Raw genomic sequence first — 14,982 nt, 5'->3', positions numbered from 1 at the left:
TTAGTTGGTAATTTGCTTTCCTTTAACATTGCATTAGGAGTTGTAATGGCAGCATTAAAACAAAACCAATTAATTTCAGGCCTATTAGTGATTTTTAGATTGTTCTGCTCTTTTCACTGCTGGACATCTTTTTATGATCTGTTGTGATTGCATAAGCTGTTGTTATTGCAGTGCTTTCATTCCTGAGGGAGGTTAAGCCTAAAACCACTATGCATAAAAGTGCCCCACCTTTAGCAGTCAGCACAGACGAGAAGCATGTTTCTGCCTCCACACACCTGTACAATGCAACACTCCCCTTGAGTTAGACCCTTCAGTTTGATTACATTTGTTAAAATGATCTTGCTTACGTTATGTGTTTGTGTATGTTTAGGAGAAGTTGTGGAGTATTGCAAAAATGTAACTACATATTTAGGATGGGAGCAGGTCGTTGTGTATCCCAGGTCCTGTTTAGAGATTGATGGAGGGAACACAGCAGAAAAGACTCTGAAACAGAGAGGACTAAACTGAAACTAACAGAAATGCTCACAAGCTGGGGCACGTTACACCATACTGATAAAAACAACAGACAGTCTGTTGTTGCTCTACCTGTCATGTCAGTGGAGTCATTTGTACTGGAATTTCTCGTATTGATTTGGGGTGAATGGTTTTCAAACTGCGTTACTGTGTTAGTGCAACTGGATCTTTGTTTTATGTAAAGATGACATTCAAGTCATATGATTACAACCAGGAAACATAAATTATATTAATTGCATATGGCCATATCTATATCAATCTACAGCATGCAACAAACTAAAAGCCTGTCCATGCCTTGTTTTAAAATTGAGAAGGTTTTTAGACACATTTTTGGTCTTGAAAGTGTTATGTTAGGATAATTGTGATGATATTGTAGCTTTTATTAATATTTTATTATTTTATTTAATATTTTTAATTATTTTTTAAAAATGAATTTAGTTCTAGCTAACTATAATAAGCCTTAACAAATAAAAAAGCCTTTGTGATATCTTTATTCATTCCAGCCCACAGAAGAATAATACCCAATCGGTTTTTTTTTTCACTTTATGAACATATTTTACTAAAAATCAGGCTGATCAGAAATTTCTAGTTCATTCTTATTGGAAGTTCTGTAAAACTTGTCTCAATTAGCAACAGTAACCGGGGGAGGGTCCGTTCATTCAGGTATTCAGGCAAAACGTTCTTCAGGGGAATGAGGAAAGTTAAAAAAGTTTTGGAATGAATGTAGTTGTTTCATGTAGTGTATAATTTTATGTTGTTTAGTTGCAGAAGACTTGCACTTTTTACAAACGTGTAATGAACTGAGAATGCAGAAGGAAAAGGAGCAGGGAGCAGGGGTTTTTGGGGTTAGGGGTGAAGGACACACACGTACACACTCTCACACAATCAGATATTCCCGGACATAACTCAGCTCTTTCTGCCCTCAATGTAGTCATTGTGTCTCCAATAAAAAGGGGAGGAGTCTTCACTCCACCAACCATTCACACACTAACATGCTACACGCTAACTCACCAGAGATATCCGTTCTGATGGGTTGGGTTATTTACAGCTTTGCATCTGAACCTCAAAATACAACTGTTGCACATGACTGATGTTAAAGTAGTACAGATGGATTTTCTATGTGCAATTGTTGTATGTCCATGAGACAGACTCTATGGAGTTGTGTGTGGAGGTGTGTGTGTGTGTTTGTGTGTGTGAGCTCATACTCAGGCTTCAGTAATGAGGGCCTTTGTTAAACCCACAGAACAGCTATTTCTGCCAGTGGCTGGAAAACAAGCACAGTCCAGATTCCACATTCTAGATTGGGAATGTTTCCGCCCCTGCTCCCTTCTAGTATGAGAAAGAGTAGACAACATAAGAGAATTAAAAGAAAAATGATTCACTTGATTTAAGATAAACATTTAATTAGAGGTTGGTTGATGTATGTGCATTGTAATGAATGTTGAAGACATTTAAACATTTGATAAACTGACGAATAAGAAGAAAAGGAGTGGACTTCATATGAAGTCAGAAGTGATGGATGGCTAAGATAGTCACATGAAAAAGTGATGCACAGAGATAAAGAAACACAAATTATGAGAATAGAGAGCAGGATACTGATTAATATAAACAGAGGGGAGGGGGCCAGGGGGGTATTTCTTAAGCTTTTTAGAAACAAAAGGGTCTATATTATACCCAGAGAAAGCCGCCTGTTAGCATTAATCTTCTTCTCTACTCGGCCAGATTTTATTGGTTCGGTCACCTGAGCCTTATATCATGTGACTAATCAAAGCAGGAAAATGACAACATGACAACACTGATTGGCTGGTGGCACTATAAGGACACTTTTCTCTTTTACTATTTTGAATGGCTGTCAATAGAGAAAGATGCTCTCTGCATGGCCCAGTTGTTCAAAAAGTTAATCTGGCTCAAAATGTTGAAATATACTTGCAATAAAGCATGTAATTGTTTGAAAGTAATTGTAATGTAAGTGTAATTAGATCAAATGTAATTGTTAAGAGTAAGACTATTGACTGGTTCATCTCTGAATCCCAGCTTCTACTGGGATCAGGATAATCCTGCTTTTTTTGGATCAAAGGTATTAAAAATGGGGTTTGAACAACACTTACTGAAGGTTTGATCCAGATCAAAACCAAGACTGGATTTCATGATAAACTCCATTCTTAGAATCCTTAGTTTTTTGCATTTAAACAACCAATTTTCAAATTTTGATCTAATCTGATCAGAGTACTTTTGAACAACTGGGCCTAGCGCTAACTGGACCATGCTAACCAGACAAATCTTGTTTAGAAATGATTTTGTTCAGTGATGTTTGTGTGCTGCTGCCACCTGCTGGTGTAGATAGATGTTGTTGCAGGTGGTTTACTGGTTGACAGAATCTCCTCAGTCACTGAAATACCAACGTTCTGCCAAATTGTGTTTTTGAAGCGATCATGTTACTGCTGCAGGGCAGGAAAGACCTGACACATAACTGCTAGCACATGCTTTGAAAACAGAGTTGTTGTTTTTTTGAAGAATTCATTGAAGGTGCCACTCATCTCACACATGGCTAAGATGAGCTTATATATTAAAGATTTGGGGAGAAGAAAGACATTGACAGGATGGATCTTTAATGTATTAGCTTTAACCAGTTGACCACTCCAAAGAGGTTGATATAAAAGCATACCTGCAGCAACCAACCACTTCCCACGAGAAACTCACAAGAACTGAAACCATGTGTTAATACAAAAAGGACTTGTTCATCTCAGTTCCACATTGATTACTTATTTCATGGAGGGCCACGAGTCAGGTACAAAATGCTGTATGCTTTATTCATTCTTTCTTTCTTTTTCTTCTTTTATCTCTCAGCATTTTTCACTTTGTCACATATCATATGCTTAAACATGATGAGTGGGTACAGATAAAGTGTGCACTATAGCTTCTCCTTACAGTAACACTCGATTACTTCTGTCTTTGAGAGTGTCTAAATCTCATTAGGTTTTGCAGTAAATTGAGTGTTTGGAAATTCAGTTGTTTACTTTTGTATGCATGTCAGAGAGGAAGAGTCTCTTGTGTTTTGGTGTATTATGATATTTAAATATCTTGAAATTAACTGTGCAACACCATTTTGCTTTCCCTCTAACCTTTCCCTCCTTTCTTGTTATTCTTTTTGGTTTCCCTTCTTTCAATCTTACTCCTCTTACCAATATAACTTTCTTTTATTCTTGTCTTCCTCCCTTCCCCTTTTCCTATCATTTCCTCCGTTCCACTCCTCCCACAGATGAGCCGACCAGTCCAAGTGCAGATCTGCGGGCACGTCATGTCCCCGCCTCCTCCGTCGTGTCCAGTGGCGGTATAAACTCCGCCCCTGCTGTGGCCACAAGCCCCGCCTCCCCAACCTTCACCTTTCCCCTCAACCGCCTTTTCTCCCACGACTGCAGTGAGTGATGCAGAGAAAGAGAAACACTGTTACTGTTACTACTAAATGACCAAATCACTGCGTAGAGCTGTACATGAAAACATCGCGACGAGTTTACGCAATTACGTAAACATTCAGAAGCTGCATGTGATCGTTATAAAGCTCCTCCTACTGCATGCGTACTCATACAGCACAAATAAGTCAAATGTATATGTGCATGCCGTACTGCATTTGTTCACATGATCTTTTGGTAATGCCCGTGCACCGTCTTTGGACTTCACTGAGACTGTGATGAAGATCACCACCTTCCCACCTCCTAATCTCAGATTACTCCCTGTATCCTACCCAACTCCACACTAACTGTCCTTCATCAGCTCTCTCTCTTTTCTTGTTCTTTGTCCTTTTCACCGTTTGTAATGAGTGGATGTCTCTCTCTTTCGCTCTCTATAAGCAGGGGATCCCAAGTCTAATCGTCGCTCCTCTTACCTGCTGGCCATCACCACTGAACGCTCCAAGTCATGTGATGAGGGGCTTAATGCATATAGAGAAGAGGGGCGGGTCTTCTCGTGAGTTTTGGGAATTTTACTATTACTATTTTTGAATACTGTTCACATCTCAGTAAAGATGTGTGAGTTTATTTTTTATTTTTGAACATGTTCTTATTGTACTTCTTCAACAGGAGGATTCCAAAAAGAGTCAAGAGCTTCTTTACTGAAGGGGTGAGTTTAATTCCCTAAATTACAGTAGAAACCGGGTCATACTCTCTAAAATTTCGATATGAACAAAAGTACTGTATTGTTGTTTTAAGTCAACGTAATGTGATGTATTTCTGTGTATAGATCCTGGATGCTGATTGGTCAATATTATGGTTATTTTAGCATTATTTGTATACTATTATTAATATTTTGAATTAGCTGTTATTTTATGTCTTCAGTTTTCATTTTAATTGCAGTTTAAGTTTAAAAACTTTTGATATATTTCTGATTATAGATCAGATTCTGATTGGTCAATATCAGTGTTATTTTATATATTTTTTATATACTGTTATGGTTTTTATTAATATTTTGAATAAGCTTTTATTTTGATGTTTTCAGTTTATGTTTTAATTTAAGTTTACAAATTGTATGTGATGTCATTTTTATTTTTCTAAAAATATTTCAATTTCATTTCTATTAATTTTATTTTGTTTTCATAATTTTAGTAGTTCAACTTTTTTTTAGTTCTGTAAGTTGCAAAGGCAGCATCTAGTTTTTTATTTCAATTAACAAAAACTATCTAGGATTGTTTTAGTTTTAGCTAACAATAACAACACTGTGTCAGTATAGCATTCCACCCACATTATAATCCATGCTATAATAACAGTTTTCACCTCTCCGTTGTCTATTTTTTAATTTCAATTGAATATGCATGTTTGCTAAAGCAGTGCCCCAATAGTTATTTTGCTATTGGTTAGTATTTTCCTATCGCCTAAGAATGGATTAAAAAGTTAAAAAGGTCCATTTTGTTTAAAATTGTATTGTATGATATTTTAACTTAAAACTTTGGAGTGTACAGCTTTAAATGTTCTCTTCCTGTATTCTGGGTCTTTGTATACTGTAGTTCCATGTCAGTGTCACAGTTGTGTATTTCTCTGTCCTGTGTCATGGTTTAGTCTCTGGACAGTCTGGGTGCTGCGGCAGAAGCTCGCTCTAAACGACACTCTACCTCGGAGCTGGGCAGCATCAGCTACAGTGACGTTAAGAGAGAAGGCTGGCTCCACTTCAAACAGATCCACACGGAGAAGGGCAAGGTAAGCCAAACAGACAGCGAGGGTTCATTTATAATCTGGGGGAGCAGTTGTTAGTGGCTTAGTTAATGATGTGGGCTTGTAAGGTTTTAGGTTCAAACTCGCCATGCAAGTTGCTTTGGATAAAAGTGTCTGTTAAATGACTACCGTAATTAGTTACCTGTATTATCTGATGGATGAGATTAGTCTTTTCTCTCTCTCTTGCAGAAGGTGGGTAGTGCCATCTGGCCTTGGAGGCGGGTGTTCTCTGTGCTTCGGTCCCATTCTCTGTTCCTGTACAAAGACAAGCGAGAGGCAGTGCTCAAAGGGGCGGTGCTGGGAGGTGGGGCTGAAGAGGAGCAGCCAATCAGCATCCGGGGCTGCCTTGTGGACATTGCGTACAGTGAAACGAAGCGCAAACACGCGTTGAGGTTGACCACACAGGACTTCTGTGAATACTTGCTACAGGCGGAGGACAGAGAGGACATGCTGGAGTGGATCAGAGTCATCAGAGAAAACAGCAAGACTGACAATGAGGTGAGAGTGTGAGAATGATGGAACATAGAGGTCTTCAACCGAATGAAACGGCAAGACCAAATTTGTCGAGGTTGTCATTGCTTGTACAGGAAGCAGTGTGTGTTTACATGGGGTTTGTTTCTGAGATCTCCTTCCTCTCTTACTGCTGTTTACTGTCAGCAGGCTTTGCTTTTGCTAGTAAATGTGAATATGGTCATAATATATGGGCTTGTATAATATATGGGATTTTATCCATATAAATAATTGTTATTTTATTCTTTTTTTTATGGACATGCTAAAATAAAACCTAACATACTTGGAAAAACTTCAATTAAAATGAAGAACTTGTCATTTAATTTAATTAGAATTTATGAACATACTAAAATAAAAACTAATATACTTGGATAAACTAAAATTAAAATAAAGTACATAAATAACATATTTTATTTTATTATTTTATTTTATGAACATGTTAAAATAAAATCTAACACTTGGAAAAACTAGCGTTAAAATAAAGTACATCTTATTTAGTTTTTAATTTTATTTTATGAACATGCTAAAATAAAACCTAACATACTTATAATGTACATTTTTTTATTTTATTTTTATTATTTTATAGTTTGTTGCAGAAATATGAAAATGCACTTTATTTAAATTTTTTCTAATTTATTTTAATTTTTTCCAATTATGTTTTATTTTAGTGCATGAAAAAGTTTTAATTTACACTTTGTTGTAGTTGTCATTACCGATAACACAGTTTGTTGATTGATTTCCCAGAAGAGTGACAACTCTGTGGCCTGTGGTTTGCACTGCACAAAATGGCAAAATTTGCTCAACCAATGGTTTTTGGGGTGGGACAATTAATAATTTTTCAGTTAAATTGAAATGCTCTTTATTCATATTTGTCTGTAGGAATTGGGTTTCTCACGTCAGGCTCTCATCAATAAGAAGCTTAATGACTACAGGAAGCAAAGGTGAGATTGGAGCCCACTGTAGCATTTTGTTGTTCTGGGAAAAATTTTTTTTATTAATTAAAATGATCCACTTCCTCTTGTAGTCCAACAGGTAATAAACCAGACTCCTCACCCAGAGTGCCTCGAATGACATTTCTGCTTAGTAAGCAAGACAACAGCGCACCTCCACGTTCCCCAAAACACGAGGCTAAAGATGAGAGCAGCCCCCCTAAATCTCCTTGGGGCATAAATATAATGAAGAAGGCTAAGAAAGCAAGTCCTAAAGTGTTTTGTGTGCGTCTAGAGGACTGCCAGCCTGCTACCAACAACAAGGTGTGTCCTTTATGCAATGTGCTGAATGTGTTTCTTATGCTTACTGGTAACTTCACGTTAGTATGTCTGTTGTGTATGTCTGTGTATGTCTGTTGGTCTGTGTAGTTCATTCCCCTGATTGTGGAGATCTGCTGTGGGTTGGTGGAGGACATGGGTCTGGAGTACACAGGGATCTACAGAGTGCCAGGAAACAATGCAGTCGTGTCCAGCCTGCAGGAGCAGCTCAATAAAGGAGGAGACATCAACATCGCTGAGGAGGTGAGCTGTTTACTCATTCACTCACACACACACACACACACACACACAGGTTTGTTTTTGATCTCTGTCCTTGTTAACTTGCCACTGGCTCTTTGAGACTGAGTCAACACGGTGGTTATATTCACTTCCCATGTTTAAGCGGATGCTTCCTCATATTGAGAGCTCAATGATAATTGGGTTCAACAACAACAACAACAACTGCTTTCACTTTTTCCTCCTGTACAGAAATGGCAAGACTTGAATGTGGTCAGCAGCCTGCTAAAGTCCTTCTTCCGTAAACTTCCAGAACCCCTCTTCACAGATGGTGAGATTATGAGCATGTGAACTGTGATTTAGTGCTATTTTATGTGCATAAAACTGTAAATATACTGGAATCCTTCTGAAATATATTTTGAAAGGTATGAAGTATGTCATGTAGTGACATTTTTCCTTCCATTTCTCTTTCTCTTTATCCTCTTGAAGACAAATACAATGACTTTATTGAGGCCAATCGGTTGGAGAATGCCAGTGACAGGCTAAGGACAATGAAGAAACTGGTATGAACTTGCTTTCAGCATGTTACTTTAAAAGCCACATTGTGCTGCAAGTCTACATTACCATTCAAATGTTTGAGATCTGTAAAGCTTTATGCTCACCAAGGCCTGCATTTATTTGATCAAAAATATATGATAACATATGCACATTTTCACTCAGGATCAATCAAAGGTTTTAATAAAACAGCATTTACTTGAAATATAAATATTTTATTTTGCTTTACTATCACTTTTAAACTATTTTGTCTTTGGGAAAAAAATCACAATGACCCTAAACTTTTGAACAGTAGTGTATAGCATTTAGTTTGTGTTTTCTTCACTTGTTTTTCTATTAACTTTCTATTTGTCTCTTTCTGTCTTTCTGCAGATACGTGATCTCCCAGATTATTACTTCCACACTCTAAAATTTCTAATTGGACATCTAAAGACTGTGGCAGACCACTCTGAGAAGAACAAAGTGAGCAACACTTGCTTTTCTGTGATTCAGATATTTCAGTATTTTAAATTACAGTATATTTTTACTATTGGAAATTTACAAAGCATAGTTGAACACAGATGTTGCTTTTTATATATTAATTTGGGCTTGTGTTGAGTTTAAAACCCAGCTGGGACAAGTCTTTTTTCCTTGCTTATGCAGACCTTTGCAAATAGTCTAGAGATTTTAAGTAATATTGATGACATTTTATTACTTATTAGTAGCATCTGAATTTGGCATTTCACATTAAAAAAGCAGCAGAGCTGCTTGTGTAACCTGTTGCATACAGTAGAATGCTAGTTCATATTAGCTGTATGATGTCTTACTGTGCGCTTATGTATGTGCAGATGGAGCCACGTAATTTGGCACTGGTGTTTGGCCCTACTCTTGTCCGGAACTCAGAGGACAACATGACAGATATGGTCACCCACATGCCTGACCGCTACAAGATTGTGGAGACACTCATTCAGCACGTAAGGCACAAGGTTGACAAAAATGACCACCGGTTTTTAAGCTAGTCTCCATTTTAATTATGATTTTAAACAATGATTGTCTTGCTCTCTGCGCAGCATGCCTGGTTTTTCAGTGAAGAAAATGAAAAAGATGAAAAGGTTTGTTTTCTTTATATTTAGTGTTATTGAGATTCATCAAAATTAATTTATGAATCATAAAGTGATCTATATGACTACATAACTAACAATGTTGGGGAAAGTTACTTTTAAAAGTAATGCATTACAATATTGCGTTACTTCCTAAAAAAGTGACTAATTACGTTACTTAGTTACTTTTTATGGAAAGTAATGCGATACATTACTTTTGCGTTACTTTCGCATTACTTTTTAAATATGAGCAGGGCTTGATTATTTTTAATATAAGAAGTTCTATTTATAGCAAATGCAAAAGCCCTTTCACACCAAAAAGTGTAATGAATAAACCTCAGGCTGACGCAAAAGTAAATTCACGTCTGTACAGTAGAACGCCGGAGAAGGTTCAACACTCTTCAGCAATAAAAAAACAATGAAGCACAATTGTTAGTTTATCTAAAGTCATTTTTGCTTATTAGTATGGTTGAACTGGATCATCAAAGGTCAGCAGCAAAGATATTGGTTAATAAAATGGGATTAGATACATTTGTGTTACTTAACATTTAATTATTGCAGGTTTGCGTCATATTCTGAGTTTGCATTTCACTGTTTTAATTCATTCTGATGAATACTAAATCTGTTTTTTTGTGAGTGGGATGAATTAATGCACATTCACATTTAGTCTAGAACTACAGTAACATCATGTTCACACAGTGCACACAATGCCTCTGTACTCCCGATTTCTCCCAATATGGGGACAGGAGACTTGTCAGTCAATAAGTGGGAAAACAAAGTAACTGGCATTACTTTTTTGAAAAAGTAACTCAGATATTTTCTTGTAAATTAAAAAAGTAATGCGTTACTTTACTAGTTACTTGAAAAAAGTAAGCTGATTACATAACTCGCGTTACTTGTAATGTGTTACCCCCAACACTGATAACTAAACATTTAAATTCTAAAGTTTTTCATGGCTTTTTAAAAAATATTTAAATGTCGCCCCACAGACACCAGTGGACACAGAGGATGTTCAGCCCGCCCCAAACATAGATCACCTCCTCTCTAATATTGGTCGGACGGGCCCGTTGGGGGAGGCATCAGGTGAGAGTGCTTAACCAGTTACAACCAACAATGCGCAGGTTAAAAACAGCCAGTTATAGTTGACAGTAGTCTACATTAGATGGCTTTTGGCTAGCAGTCTTATTCCACCTCAGATGACTAACACTAGGATACATACTTTCATCTGCATGTAGATGGACAGGTCTGTCCGTTGAACATGTGACAGTAGTAGACAGCAGGTCAAACATGTTTCTGTGTTCCTGCATGTTGAACGCTCTTTACGTCTCTGAGTTTTAAACAATCTCTTTCATTATATTCACTTTCTGCTGTCTTTCTCTGTACATTTCTGCATCCCTCTCTTAGCTGAGCCTGTGGAACAGCCACTGCGGTAGGATGGGTTTCCCCTGCCCTGCACTCTGTGTGTGTGTGTGTGTTCATGAGTGTGTGTTTAATGGCTATTTGCACAAGTTATGGAGGTGTTTATGGCCTCGTTTACATGTGCTGTTCACTTCTGTGTTAATTTGAAGTGCTAAATACAGCTGTCAACAGGATACTTTTTTATCCTCTCTTTCAAAGCAACCATATTCAAACAGAATAGCTCATGGCAGGGGTGTATCTAATATTTTGTCATTATTTGAACATGATAATGTAGGTATAAATATAGGTATAAATATTATATAAGCAGGTATTGCTTAGTATTGACTATACAATATACAGTACTGTTCAAACTGGGTCAGTCAGATTTGTGTTAATGTTTTCGGACGAGGTTTCGTATGGCTGCATTTATTGGATCGAAAATACAGCAAAAACATTAATATAATGAACTATTATTACAAAGAACTTTCAATAATGTTTTCTATTTAGATATATTTTAAAATGTAATTGGTTTCAATTCCTGTGATGGTAAAGCTGTATTTTCAGCATCATTACTCCAGTCTTCAGTGTCACATGACTCTTCAGAAATCATTATAATATGCTGATTTGCTGCTTAAGAAACATTTATTATTATCATCAATGTTGAAAACTATTTTCCCTGAAAACGTTTTTTTTTTTGCAATCTTTTACTGTCACTTTACATGTACTGTAAATGTAATTTTATGTCCTCTCATTGACCTCACATTTTTTGAACGCTAGTGGTATCACAAACGTAAATGCCATGTAAAATTATTTGTGCAAAATCTAAATAATATTGAAGAGCTAAGCCTTCACAATTCGTAACTTTTGAAAACTTCTGAAGTGACACCCAAGCCAGGTAAACGGGGCCTGTGTGTGCTGGCAAATTGTGTTTGTTTCGTCTTTCTGCCCCTCTGACAATTACAGTTTCTGCCCTTGCCTTCCCTTAGCTCTTTCATGGGTCGATGTCATCAGTATGTTATGTGATGTCATCAGTGTGCGCTTTATCTTTACCGCTGCATATATGGGCTCCTTCACTTCTTCTTCTAAGACCCTGTTCACATTGGAAAATTAACTGACAATCAGCGGCTGGTTGTTTATTACACAGATGCTGTTTATATTGGATCTTGTGTGAACACTGTCTCACAATCACTGTTTATGGGGGTGATGCTTAATGATTGACACAGAGGCTGCTACAGGTCTTGTTTATTAATGTATAAAGTTAACTTACTGACAATCACAAGGTTAATACTCCTCTGTGCCTCTCATTAATACAGCATATATTTAACATGGTGCCAAAATATTTGTTAATTTCACTAACTTCCTCTCTCCCTGTCTCTCCCTGTTTTTAACTGTCCAGACTCAGCCAACAGTGATTCTGCAAAATCTAAGGTCAGTATTGACCAAAAACTATTTAATATGTTTGTTGTGTATTAAAGGTTAAAGAGAATACTGTAGGGATCTGGATGCTTTTGATCACTTTAAATTAGTAATACTTTTCTGTAAAAGCAATCTTATTTAATCTAATTTAATACATATTTGATAATACATTTTTCATAATAATTAATATTAATGTATTTGTTTGAATAACATTTTTGAAATATTTGATACTTAGGGGTCGTGGGGATCAAAACGTGACTTTACTGCCAAGGATATCCTGACGTTTTCGATTATGTCGGCTGTGACCCGCAAACGCCGGAAATGGCATAACGGCCGTATCCTCGGCAGCAGCACAGACGACGATTCTGAGCATGAACCCCTTAAATCCTGCATCTCCGAAAAAGATGACTTGCAAGAGATGGGGCAGGTCGCATCTTTCTGTGCCCCTCGAGCGGAGGGAGAAGAGGATGAAGAAGAAGAGGAGGAAGAGGAGGAGGAGGGTGAAGATCAGAAGGCACAAGTGCAAAAAGAAGTAGTAGTTCCCAGCATTTCCTCCACAGAGGAAGCGGCACCAGCAGTGCTGCTGAGCGAGGAGGAAGAGCAAAGGTCTGAAGTGAAAGGTCGCAGCTGGCGAGGAGATGATGCACGGTCTATTGTGTCAGGTTACTCTACTCTGTCCACTCTGGGGCGGAGTTTAGCATCAGAGGGGCGCGGTGAAGATGCAGATGATGAGCATAGCGAACTGGTGAGTGAAACCGATAACGAAAGTGGATTTGCTTCACGCTCCCTCACTCAAGAGAGGCCAGAAAAACCAAGCCGTTCAAGCCAGAACCCACATGCCTCACCCGAACCAACCGCACCACGCAGTTTTCTCTATGCACACTGCAAATCGCAGACACCTTCTGCTGCCTCTGGCACAACCTTTGCTCCGCCTCCTCCTTCCCTCACAACCAGTCCTGAAGATGGTGCAGCACGTTCATCTACTCCCTCGACCTCCTCTTACTCATCATCCGCTTCCCAGCGCCTCCACAGCCGCCACTCTTTTAACTCCCACCGCCTCATACAGTGCGACACCCTCGCACGGCGTCGGCTAAAGGTAGACAAAGCCAAAGCGCCCTCGGTGGACCTTTCGGAACAGTCCAGCTCCTCCGCCACGGGGGGAGAACGGCGGTCGGGTGCAAATCAAATCCCTGATTCCTCTCCGTCTCCTTCCCCAAAAGCCAAATCCTCCTCCAAAGGGGTTAGCGTGCGAAATGAGTGCACGGCAACATCCGCAGCCAGTCCCAGAAGCTACTTCTTGTCCACTGGGCAGGGTTCCCTTGCGGATCAGGTTCGGGCTCGTCTGATGGGCTCGGCGGATGATCTACGCAGCATTGGCCTGAGGAAGCAGCTCTCGCCAGAGACGCGCCGAAAAAGACGTGCATGGAGGAGGCACACTGTGGTGGTCTCCCCTACGGACAGTTCAGACAAAAAAACACCTGCGCCACCCCCCAAACCGCTAGCTTCACCCTCCCCTGTTGAAAAGCAGGACGTTGGAGAGTCCCACCCAGAGTGCTCAGAGACTGAAGACCCTACTGCACATCGGGTCCTGCCTACCTCGCGCTTTCGTGATTTCTTGTAGCAGTGATGGTGTGTACAGGCTAGTGAACCAAGAGAGCTGGATTTGGGTTGTGTTGTAGCTGTGTCCTCAGTATGTTCACACTGACAGCGATTATGTGGTTGCCAAGTACTGTTGACCACCAGGCGTTCATACTCACTGCAGTGTCCAACTGTATCTGGTGGCGGATGATGTGAGCGTCATCGTGCACCATTCAAAATTAAATTGAGTTTGAATTTGAACAGAATTTAAATTGAGGTAGCAAACAGAATTGAAATTTGTATTGAATTAAGTGGAATTTAAAAGTAACTGAAATTCAAATAAAACTACAACAAGGGCATTTTCAGACCTGTAGACTATTTGCTTTGTTCCAGAACAGGGTCTTAAATTGTTGCAATGTTGCACTTTCTCCTTGGTTCGTGTCGCTTTCACAAGGCAACATTTCACTTACCAAAATGTGTTTATGCAAGTCACGTGTGTAAAACGGTCCTCTCATTGGTCAGATCGCACCTGTTTATGTTCCAGGAATCCGCTCATCGTGTCATCCGTCAGAATGGATTGATGCACACACTCATATGTTTCAATGTATATGTATATCAAGGCTTTATTGGGTCAGCAAGAGCAATAACATTTTAAAATGAAGAGATGCTCTTTGGTTTTCAACTATGATAAATAATGTGCTCACCCACCGAATTAAACACTGAACACATTTCACATTATGAATTAGGTTACAGCTTGGATTGTTGGTTCATTAGGTCAGATTGCGTTCTCACCAAAAGCGAACCACTTTAGAGTTCGGGTTCAATCGGGCCAAAACCAGCTCGTTCAGCCGTTCTCAGACCGATTGTTTTGGTGTGGATCTGAGTGTGATGATCATTTCTAAAATAACTCAACTAAAGTAGAAAATGTGTCAGGTTCTGAAACAAACAATACAAGCAAACCAGGTGTGAAAACACCCTAAGCGTCATTTGTAATGAGAAATGAAAGTTATCAAGACAAACTTCTGCCTCATTTGATGTCACCTATAGACATTTGTACTTATTTTTATGTAGACTTTTGCTTTTTTACAAATTGTTTCATTTTATGGACCAAGGTGGAAAACACTTAGGCCTGGTTTCACAGACAGGGTTTAGATTAAGCCAGGATTAGGCCATAGTTCAATTAGGACATTTAAGTAATTTTTAATAAACATGCCTTAGATAAAGACATTACTGGTGTGCATCTTAAGA

The 14,982-nt window shown here is 38.6% G+C and overlaps 1 protein-coding gene across 6 annotated transcripts in view; it reads left to right on the top strand.

Annotated features, from left to right (window-relative positions):
- Nucleotides 1-14,915, top strand: part of LOC107591523 (rho GTPase-activating protein 23-like) — a 63,143-nt gene extending 48,228 nt beyond the window's left edge. For 3 of the 6 annotated variants that reach the window (XM_016280733.1, XM_016280724.1, XM_016280692.1), the window contains exons 8-23: nt 3,773-3,931; nt 4,362-4,476; nt 4,590-4,629; nt 5,562-5,699; nt 5,904-6,212; nt 7,104-7,165; nt 7,249-7,477; nt 7,583-7,735; nt 7,961-8,039; nt 8,198-8,271; nt 8,636-8,725; nt 9,091-9,216; nt 9,313-9,354; nt 10,332-10,425; nt 12,137-12,168; nt 12,392-14,915. In XM_016280733.1, the coding sequence (XP_016136219.1) occupies nt 3,773-3,931; nt 4,362-4,476; nt 4,590-4,629; nt 5,562-5,699; nt 5,904-6,212; nt 7,104-7,165; nt 7,249-7,477; nt 7,583-7,735; nt 7,961-8,039; nt 8,198-8,271; nt 8,636-8,725; nt 9,091-9,216; nt 9,313-9,354; nt 10,332-10,425; nt 12,137-12,168; nt 12,392-13,777 (3,128 nt within the window). In that variant the 3' untranslated portion in view covers nt 13,778-14,915. The remainder of the gene's footprint in view (nt 1-3,772; nt 3,932-4,361; nt 4,477-4,589; nt 4,630-5,561; nt 5,700-5,903; nt 6,213-7,103; nt 7,166-7,248; nt 7,478-7,582; nt 7,736-7,960; nt 8,040-8,197; nt 8,272-8,635; nt 8,726-9,090; nt 9,217-9,312; nt 9,355-10,331; nt 10,426-12,136; nt 12,169-12,391) is intronic. The other 3 variants (XM_016280701.1, XM_016280717.1, XM_016280709.1) reach the window with 3 other exon arrangements.
- Nucleotides 14,916-14,982: the final 67 nt, after the last annotated feature.

The sequence above is a fragment of the Sinocyclocheilus grahami genome, unplaced genomic scaffold (genome assembly GCF_001515645.1).
Source record: "Sinocyclocheilus grahami isolate Dianchi unplaced genomic scaffold, SAMN03320097.WGS_v1.1 scaffold9.1, whole genome shotgun sequence".
Classification (NCBI taxonomy): Eukaryota; Metazoa; Chordata; class Actinopteri; order Cypriniformes; family Cyprinidae; genus Sinocyclocheilus; species Sinocyclocheilus grahami.
Note: the sequence above shows the minus strand (reverse complement) of the source record. Positions and strands in the feature narration are given on the sequence as shown.